We start from the raw sequence: 10,925 nt of genomic DNA, 5'->3' as shown, positions 1-10,925 counted from the left end.
GCCTTAGAGTACATGGGGAAGAGGCTGTCCACAACGGACGAAGAGAAGAAGAGGGTGCACAACAATCTTTTGAGGCTACTTAATGTAAGAATACTGCATGAATAATTTTTTTGGTTTTACTTTACTTTTCATCTTGTGGTAGAGGAAATGGCTTGGATGTACATTCTGCACCTACTGTTGGAAGGATACTGCCACCCTATCTCTGTTGCACTGTAAAAGGTGACTGAAAGAGATTATTTTTTTGGGGGGGGGCTAGCTCTCTTTAGAGGGGTCTTTACTTGGTGTGTGGATAAATAGATCTTTATCTGTGATATATGTATGATTATAGTCTTACGACTATAATCCATTCCAAGATCACCATTGGAACTAAGAAACGGTCATATGGCAAGACTTTATCATCAAAAAAAAAAAAAAAAAAAAAAAAAAAAACATGTAGAAATGATCCCTTACAAGAAACAAGAAACGTACTCATAACGAAACAATAGGGAGGGAGAGGAGGACATATGAAAGCTCTCCTCAAGCAGAGGTGATTTGCCTCGTAAAATTACAAGCACACTTCAACTGACCAAAGGTAAGTCTCGTGTACTTTATAATTTTACTACGTCAAATCACTCTCTGCTGAGTCGAGCTTTCCTATGAGGCTTCGAAGCCATGTGGGTGGCGTGCCTTGAGAAATTTTCCAGCTAAGGAACAGTAAAGTATGATGTAAACACAAAAATTTTTATTCCCCAACTGAACAGTGTCACTTTGCATATTGGTACATTGTTGAAATACCAATTTATTGCCTTGTCTACTGAAAGGATGTATACATGCCCCTCTACATATATTTATACCAATAAACCTTGCCATACCAGCTACCCTGCCTCCAAACACATAGTGCATCACTGATTACCATACCCTCAGTTGTAAACCACAAATATGTATGCTTATTACTCAAAATAAGGGTTGAACATTTACCCCAGTACTGCCTCCTGGAAAGGGTCACCTGGCCTAATAACATGCTTGTCATAATACTTTGCAAATGTACTTTCCCTAGACCATCCTGCTTTAGCCAGGATGCAAGAAATTGGCACTGCCATGAATTTGGCCTTCGAGGCTGCAGCCGGCCTCACACTACCAGCTGTGAACTTAGTTGTGTCCACCCCTGCCCTATCAAGCATCGTTTTGATCCAACGGGCAATAGTGTCTTTAGTAACGGCTTTGTGGGGTTTGATAAAGCTGGTGAGTAAGGTGTGTGTCGCCTGTGAATTGCCCTGTCTAATTTCCTCTGTCCTTGCAAGATAATGCCGTAAAGTTGTGCAAACACACAGATTAGCGTCCGTCGAGTAAGCTTGAAATGTAATGGTATGAATGTTAAACTGTCGTCTGCATTGTTTAATGTTATCACTTAATTGAACCGAAATGGAGTCCTGCTCAATGTGCATGCCCCTAACAGTTAATAAGTGGAGTGTTTGAACCCGGGCAGCTTGTGTGAGGGCCATCAACATAACAAGTTTGAGTGTAAGGTCCTTAAGTGTTAGTGTATGTAGTGGGTACATAGCTCTTAGTTCTTGCAGAACTGGTTGTACATCTCAGGTCTCAGTGTACCTTGGTAGAGGCAGTCTCAAATTGAAAACTCCTTTCATAAACCTGACAACCAGGGGATGGTTCCCAGCACTGCACCCGTCTACCACAAGACCAAGTGACGAAAGAGCACTTCTTGTTGTGTTAATTGATTCGTAACCCACGTTCCTGTGGAAATTTTCAGACAAAAAATTGATTATGTCATGTACAGTGGGATTATAGGGATTGATATGCCATCTACTACAAAACAGTAACCATCTCCTGATATGTGGGTGATATTGTTTGCGTGTACCTGTTTTCCACGAGGCCATGATGATTTTTGCCCCTGCCGCAGATATTCCTTGTTCCTGCAAGTGTTCCCCGATATCGAACATGCCATCAATCGCGTGTGCCGCATGATCGGGTGCTCTTCGTCGGAGGATGGATGAATAAGGACCCCGTGTTTCTCCATGATTACTCTTGGGTGATCCACCAACATCCTGAGCAGGGTGCCCAGCCATGGCTGCGACATCCACAGTGGCACTACTATCCACCCTGTCGCCCCTTCCGCACGCATCTTTTGCAAACACCTAGTAATTAGTGAAAATGGAGGAAAAATATAACATAGTCCAAACCGTGCCCAGTTCAGAGAGAAGGCATCAAAATAAGTTGCTTCTGGATCTGGCTTCCAAGAACAAAATAAATCTACCTGCCTATTGAGCCAAGATGCAAACAAATCAACCACTGGAGTACCAAAGATGCCACACAATTGTTGGAATAGGTGTATGTCCAGTTTCCACTCATGCCTGTCATTCACCTTACGAGAGGCTAAATCAGCTAGTGTGTTGTCCTTGCCTGGGATGTGTGAACACGTGATCCAAGCCCCATTATCCACACACCACTGCCAAATATGTCCCTCAATTACATTGCACACTTGAGACCTAGTACCTCCCATCTCGTTCACATATGTCATTGCTGTGGTATTGTCACAATAAACCTTAATGTAATGCCCTTTCAACTCCCGTCTAAAAGTCTGAAGGACAAACAAAATGGCTTTCAATTCAAGTGCATTAATATGTAGTAATTTTTCCTCCAAAGACCAGCTACCCGACGTGGCTCGATTGTTGAGATGGCCCCCCCAGCCTAAATTGGAAGCGTCTGTGTATAAATCAATATCCGTGCCACCCCTAAAAATTTTCCTGTCCTGTGTATAGATGTTATCAAGCCACCAACTCAAGTCTGTTTTCATGTCAGCAGTAATAGTCATCCAATTATCAAAATTACCATACTGAAGCTGTAAAGCTGCCGTCTTTTCCGTCTCCAACTTCCTGTAGTGCAGTTTCCCTAATTCCACAGCAGGAGTGGCAGCGACCAAAAGACCTGTAACTCTGGCTACTTCCCTAATTCTATCCTTGCTTTTACCCAAGAGATTCCGACAGGCCTGAATAATTTTGTGTCTCCTCTGTTCCGGTAAGGTGATCGTCATGGAATTAGTATCAATCACATTCCCCAAATACTCAATGGTCCTGGTGGGTGTCAACACCGACTTCTCTGCGTTAATACAAAAACCCCAACTTCTGGAGGAGATCAATAGTGTCCTTAATGGTTGCAAGGCATCCTGACCAAGTGTTATTGCAGATGAGGGTGTCATCAATAAAGCTAGTAATGGAATGCCCTCTTTCCCTCAGTGTTGCAAAAACTGGTTTCAATAGCTTTGTGAAAATTCGTGGCCCCTCTGAAAAACCATTAGGAAGACATGTGAATTGATAAACAGTATTGTTCCACTTAAAACACAAAAACTTTTATTGTTCATCAGCAATCTTGACAGAATAGTAAGCATGTCTAAGGTCAACCAAAGCTAAATAGTCCCCTGCATGAATCAGTCTAATAGCCTGTTCAAAGTTTTCCATTTTAAAATGTTTGTAAGGGACGTGGAAATTGAGTTCTCTTAAGTTCAGCACCATCCTATACCCACCATCCTTTTTAGGCCTTAGGAAAATTGGAGAGATAACTTGTCCCATTTCCCTCTGTGTGGCCACAATGACTTTCAGGTCCAAAAGTTTCTCAATTTCATCACTGATTATAAGGTTTTCTACTGCGCTGAACTTGTATGTAGTCTCCCTTGAGAATAAATGTCCAATTTCCTCAACATTTATATCTAAATGACAATGTTGCACAATGTCTAAAATTACAGGGTCACGTGTCAGTTTTTTCCATTCTGCTGTGAATTTATGAATTCTACCAGCTTCAAAGGTGTCACTCACCTCCACTACTGCCGGGGTCTCTGTGGACCCCGGCTCCTGGCGTTTTTTGAGTCCGCGTCCTGCCGCGCTGGTAGTTGACGTTGTCCCGTCCTGGCGCCTGACCTCTGCAGGCCATAGGGTTGGAACCTCATTGCGGAGTTTCTATGCCACGTTCGCCCCCAGTAGCCACGTGACCTGCCACTGGTGGTTTTCCAAGGGTATGCCGGTTTCTTGAGGGAGAACTTGTTCTTTAACTTTTCTGTGTCCTCGATCTGCTTGGCCGATTGAGACACATCATCCCCAAACAGGAAACGCGACATGGGGACTTTATCAGCACATAAGTGGGAATATTTCTGGTTAATTTCCCTTTTCATAAGAAAACGTCTAGCCAAATTCAACCTGTGATTGGCATGACCCAACAACGCCAAGGCGCCGTTAATCATACCTACTTCCTGCACAACAGCGGGGTGGTCACTCTCCTGTGCCACTACATCCAGGGCTAGAAGTGACCTAGTTAAAATGGTACCTGCCTTGAGAATGTCACCACTTACGTCCTTAAGACGAAAATCAGCTTTCTTCGCGTCAGTCTTTAAGGCACCCAAAATCTGCGGGTTACATTCCACAGGCGCCAATGCAGGACAGTTGTTTGGTCGTCTGGTGGCTGATTCCTCCAAGATGGCCCTGTAGTCTTCCTCTTGCATACCGTTGTCAAACAATTGATTAACCATAACTGCCACCTGTTGGTCAATGTCTGCAGAAACACTGTCAGGGGGCCCCAAAGCCTTGGCTGCCTGTTGCAAAACACTGCCCCTTTGTGACACCTCTCTAATCTCCCCATCCTCGCTGCTGGAGTCATTAAAGCCCGAGAATGGAGGTGAAACTGTGTGGTGTGTTCCTGAAGTACCCGGAAGATGATCCTCAGGTAACGGAGGAGGGTGAGTATGTGTGTTAGCACGAAGTTTCGCTACCTCACCTTTCAATACCGCCAACTCATCCAACACTAAACGCCATGAAGGTTCGGGAGCTGTAGGCGCGGAAGCCGATGCCTGGTGCAGAGGAAGATTCTGTGCACTTCCATGTGGTTGAGCCGGTTTGTTGATATGGTGGGGCGGCACGTGTTCTTGGTCTTGACGGCGGCGACTCCTATGCCGCCGACTGTGCCGAGGCGAAAAATCGGAGGAACTGCTGCTACAATCCCGAGAAAAAGACCTCGTCCTTGAAGAAACACTGCTGCTCCTTCTCCTAATTCCTTGGAAGGCCGCGTCAGGTGGCGGGGCAGAGCCGGACATGCCTGCCGACCAAGAACATAAGCCGTAAGGTTGTATAGCCCCATATGTATGGTTAAAATGGCTATATGGCAGGCCCAAACCCATGCCATTCCTCAATGGTAGGCCTATCCCATACTATTGGCACTATGGTAGGCCCATCCCATACCATAGATCCACCTTAGAAAGCCGTGTACCTGTAGCGATGATGTGGCACGAACCGGTGAAGGCGGGAGCTGTGTGGTCTTGACGTCTGATCGGCGCGAAAGCATTCCAGCGACTGACGGTGCGTGGGCTGCGGTGAATCTCATAGGAAAGCTCGACTCAGCAGAGAGTGATTTGACGTAGTAAAATTAAAAATTATCATGGTGACTCCTACACCAGCATCAGAGTCCTCAAATGTCCCCAGGTCAGACTGCTCTTCTGGTATTGATCCTAAATGTCTTGACACCACCCTCAACTTTTTTTTTCATTAACTTCTGCAACATTCGCAGTCTTAGATCTAATTTTCAATCTGTAGAACACCACCCCTCCTCTACTAAACCTCATCTTCTTTTCCTCACAGAAACACAGGTGTCTGAGGCAACTGACAGTAGCCTCTTTTCTGTTCTCTTCTACTTTCTCTATCCTCATTTTCAATCCAAAGCTGAATGTTGTGTTTATGTGCACAGACTTAATCCTGCTCTCATGCCCACGCTCTTGAATCTTCCAAGTTTTCCACCATCTGGCTACGACTGCAGAGTCACTCTCAAACTAAATTTATCTGTGTTGTATACCTCTCATCTAACTCTGACTATAAGAAATTCTTTGACTACTTAGCTTCCAAAGTGGAGCACATTCTGCCTCTCCTTTTGCGGAGATCTCCATTCCTGGAGACTTCATTGTGTTTCTGGAGATGCTACACTGCCACTGTTTCAGAGATGTTGCTGCCCACTTGTTCTAATTGAGGCTTGACATACTGGATATTGCTGGAGATGATAGTGGCAGGATAAATAGTGATGGCTCGTTGATTTTACGACGAATTCTAGTAGCATGGAGATCGTGTGTAGGGATTTAGATTATGGTTGATTGTATGAGCAGAGGCAACACAAGAGATTGATAGTACTTCTTGATTTAATGATGGACAGAGATGTACACGGGTGATATTAAGACACAGATTACGACGGATGTGATGATGCTTGATTCTCCCCCCACCCCCTCCCTCTCTCTCTCTCTCTCTCTCTCTCTCTCTCTCTCTCTCTCTCTCTCTCTCTCTCTCTCTCTCTCTCTCTCTCTCTCTCTCTCTCTCTCTCTCTCTCTCTCTCTCTCTCTCTCTCTCTCTCTCTCTCTCTCTCTCTCTCTCTCTCTCTCTCTGAAGACTGAACTGTCTCCGATCTTTCTCATAACTGATCTCTGTCTGAACTCTCTGTGATCTGAACTCTTTGATAAAGTGAATTGAACTGATGATCTAGCAATGCATTCAGGCTCTATTTATGTGAAATAAATGGATCAGGATTCAGAATCTGAAATAAAGAAATGATCAGTCAGCTGTCTCTAAATAAGGTGAAGGGACCAGTGGTAGAGGTCGTTATTCTGGCCATTGACCAGGGAGGAAGGCAGGAAGGCAATGCAGGTGTTTTCCCTAAGGACTGGCAGGAATGTAGGGAAGTTGTGGTACTCCCTTGAGAGGGAGATAGGAAGGTTAAAGATAGGTGAGACTGGCCACTTGAGGACAGTGCACGTGGAATGAAATATATGAACGATGAATATATACAATAATAATTGTTATGACTGATGCGACTGATACAGTGCCTTCCTCCCCCAAAAATATATCCTCTAATTTGAACATAATGATAATAATGAGAGCAATAAGATATAAGCAATTAATAGATAATAAATGACATCAGAGAGAGTACGGAAGCAATAACCTTAATAATAATATACAGACATGATTAACATAATACAATACATATAGAACACATATAAGTAAGAGAAATATACACATATATACAGGATATTGAAACTGGATGATTAAATCTTAAAGTGAGAATGAAGTTTCAGCTTGTAAGAAGAAAGTGTGTGTGGAATTAAGCTTGAGAAACTTTGAGGATCAGTTGAATCAGAATGGAGTGTTAGCTGATGTGCACGCTCATCATTAAACCCTTTGTTCACATGCAGCTTTGGCTTTCCTCTTCCTTCACTGACCATTCTGGTGAGCTAGCCTTCAACTTTGCTATCCTCCACGACCTAGAGCAATTGGTGCAACTTCCTACTCATATTCCTGACTGTCTTGGAGATATTCCCAACATTCTTGACCTTTTCCTAACCTCTAATCCTTCTGCTCATGCTGTTACTCTCTCTTCTCCGTTGGGCTCCTCTGATCACAATCTCACATCTGTATCTTGACCTATCTCTCCAATCCCTCTTCTGGATCCCCCTAGGTGGAGGTGCCTCTGGTATTTTGCCTCTGATAGTTGGTGGGGGACCTGAGGAGGTATTTTGCTGATTTTCCTTGGAATGACTACTGCTTCTGTGTTAGAGACCCATCTCTGTGTGATGAGTGCATAACAGAGGTGATAGTGTCTGCTATGGCGATGTACATTCCTTGTTCTTTTTCTTGACCTAAACCTTCCAAACCTTGGTTTAACACAGCCTATTCTCATGCTATACATGATAGAGAGGTGGCCCACAAAAGGTACTTGAACTCCACTTATGACTTCTGGCACCTAGCCAAAAACATCTCTAATAACTTTGCTTCTTCTTCTTTCTCTCCTTTATTTCAACCAGACGGCACCACTGCTATCACATCTGTCTCTTAGAACTGAACTCATCGCTCATACCTTTGCTGAAAACCTTATCTTGGGCGATTCAGGGCTTGTTCCTCCCTCTTTTCCACCCTCTGATTACTTCATGCTACCTATTAAAATCCATTGCAATGTTGTTTTCCATGTCCTTGCTGGCTTAAACCCTTGGAAGGGTTATAGATCTGATGGGATCCCTCCTATTGTTCTCTGAAATTGTGCCTCAGTGCTTGCACCTTGCCTCATCAAAATCTTTGAACTCTGGCTGTCAACATCTACCTTTTCTTCTTGCTGTAAGTTTGCCAACATTCAGCCTGTTCCTAAAAATTATGACCAATCTAATCCCTCAGACTACTGTCCTATTGCTTTAATTTCCTGCTTATCTAAAGTTTTTGAATCAATCCTCAACAGGAAGATTCTTAAACATCTATCACTTCACAACCTTCTGTCTAATCACCAATATGGGTTCTGTCAAGGCCGCTCTACTAGTAATCTGGCTTTCCTTATTGAGTCTTGGTCATCCTCTTTTAGAGATTAATCATTTGATTAAACTTTTGCTGTTGCCTTAGACATATCAAAAGCTTTCAATAGAGTCTGGCACAAAGCTTTGACTTCCAAACTACCCTCCTATGGCTTCCATCCTTTTCTCTGTAACTTTATTTCAAGTTTCCTTCCTGACTGTTCTATTGCTGCTGTGGTAGACAGTCACTGTTCTTCTTAAACTATTAACAGTGGTGTTCCTCAGGGTTCTATCCTGTCACTCACCCTCTTTCTATTATTCATCAATGATCTTTTAAGCCAGACTTCTTGCCCTATCCACTCCTACACTGATGATACCACCCTGCACTTTTCCATGTCTTTTTGTAGACATCCAAACCTTCAGGAAGTAAACAATTCATGGAGGGAAGCCACAGAATGCTTGACTTTTGATCTGTCTAAGATTTTGGATTGGGACAGAGCAAACTTGGTATTGTTCACTGCCTCAAAAACTCAATTCCTCCCTCTGTCAACTCAACACAATCTTCCAGACAATTATCCCCTCTTCTTCATTGACACTCAATTCTACCCCTCTTCTACACTGACCGTCTGTCCTTTTTTTTATAATCAAAACTAGAAACTTCACATCTCACCTCAAGCTAAAATAGCTTCTATGAAGTTAGGCATTCTGAGACATCTCCACCAGTTTTTCTCACCCAGCTTCACATGTCTGGGGAGGTTCCACTCATACGGCTCTTTTGGACAGGGTGGAATCAAAAGCTTTTCATCTAATCAACTCCTCTTCTCTAACTGACTGTCTTCAGCCTCTTTCTCATTGTTGCAGTGTGGCATCTCTTGCTATCTTCTACTGCTATTTTCATGCTAACTGCTCTTCTGATCTTGCTAACTGCATGCCTCCCTTCCTTGCTGCACAAGACGTTCTTCTTTCTCCCATGCCTATTCTGTCCACTCTAATGCAAGAGTTAACCAGTATTCTCAATCATTCATCCCTTTCTCTGGTAAACTCTGGAACTTCCTGCCTTCTTCTATATTTCCACCTTTCTGTGACTTGAACTCCTTCAAGAGAGAGGTTTCAAGACACTTACCCTTCAATTTTTCACAACTGCTTTGGACTCTATTTGGGGACTGGCATGTCAGTGTGTTTTTTTTTTTTTTATTAGATTTTTGTTGCCCTTGGCTGGTGCCCCTCCTTTAATAGCTTTCAGCTATTAAACACATTGGTGCTTAGAAATGCACCTTATTTGGTTCATGGAAGAAATTAAACAAATATCCATTCATGAAAATTCTCAGGATTAGTATTCAAGATAGAACTAGAAATAATGGGTTCAAGCTTGAAAAAGTTAGGTTTAAGAAAGAGATAGGAAGAAATTGGTTTTCAAATAGAATGATAGATAAATAGAGTGGACTCAATAATCAGGTTGTTAGTGCTGAGGGAGCAGGTTGTTAGTTAGGGAGCTTTAAAAGAAGATAAGACAAGTTTATGAAAGGGGAAAATAGGTGGAAACAGGTTGGTATGTTTCATACAGGGACTGCCATGTGTAGGCCTGATGGCTTCTTGCAACTTCCCTTATTTTCTTATGTTCTTATTTTATGGATTCTTATGAATGAGGTGAATGGTGATCTAACTATTATCAGAGTGCCAATCTGGCCATGCACAATAGAGGGAGATTGGTGGGTGCTGGTGACTGCTTATTTTGGTTCCACCATTTATAGAAAATGTTTCGTGCCAGTGAAATAAAATGTTTGATTTCAAGATTTCCTTATCTACATCCAGTATACTACATGGCATTTGAAAAAGAATGCTAAATTTGTAACAGTTCTATACCATATACTTCCTAATTTTATGAAATGTGTTTCATTGTACTCTTCATTTTTTATAAATACTTATCTATTTATATACAAGGCTGGCAATCCCCACTTAGGATGGCATAAAGCACTACACACACACTCACACACACACTTCATTCACACTCTTCATTCACACTCTTAGCCCTGTGGAAAGGGATAGTTTTGTGGACCACCATACTACACTTCAGCAGCTGGCCACATACATCCATAGCAAGGTCCAACAGTATATACTGGTTTTAATAGCTAACTGGGTGAAATTGTACAGAAGCTGAAATGGTACAGATGACCAAGTTGAATGTGTGAATGTAGGAACTCCACAATCTATTTCTTGTGCTTTTTCACCCTATCCTGAAATTGTGCATGTCCATATTTCTCTCTCCATTACATGTTGCTCATCCCACTGTACATCCTCATGATTTGTGCTGCAGTCCATGTCCACACCTCTGAAGCACAGAACTTAGAAAGGATAATGCAACATCTTATACCTTCTTGCCTTCTATATTTACATTACTTTTGTCCAAATTTCTCTTCAGTATATAATTGGCATTGCTTTTCACAGTTCTCTCTTATCCTCCTTCCATTTCCCGAAATTTACAGTTTTACTTCTAAGTAGTTGAACTCCTTTATTTTCACTTTCACTCTCCCTATCATGATGTTGGACCTTTTTGTATTCTGGAACCTTATTCTGTACAGATTTATGAAATTGTCTCCCCTCATCCTTTCAAAAAACTAGAATCTTGCTGTTACAG

General features: G+C 42.6%; 1 protein-coding gene across 5 annotated transcripts in view; it reads left to right on the top strand.

Annotated features, from left to right (window-relative positions):
* The window catches only part of LOC135090829 (trafficking protein particle complex subunit 11-like), a 193,274-nt gene that overhangs the window by 81,503 nt on the left and 100,846 nt on the right, over positions 1-10,925 (top strand). For all 5 annotated transcript variants that reach the window (XM_063987916.1, XM_063987919.1, XM_063987917.1 and 2 more), the window contains one exon: positions 1-84. This exon is cut by the window's left edge and continues 124 nt beyond it. In XM_063987916.1, the coding sequence (XP_063843986.1) occupies positions 1-84 (84 nt within the window). The remainder of the gene's footprint in view (positions 85-10,925) is intronic.

This window comes from Scylla paramamosain, chromosome 36, assembly GCF_035594125.1.
Source record: "Scylla paramamosain isolate STU-SP2022 chromosome 36, ASM3559412v1, whole genome shotgun sequence".
NCBI lineage: Eukaryota > Metazoa > Arthropoda > Malacostraca > Decapoda > Portunidae > Scylla > Scylla paramamosain.
Note: the sequence above shows the minus strand (reverse complement) of the source record. Positions and strands in the feature narration are given on the sequence as shown.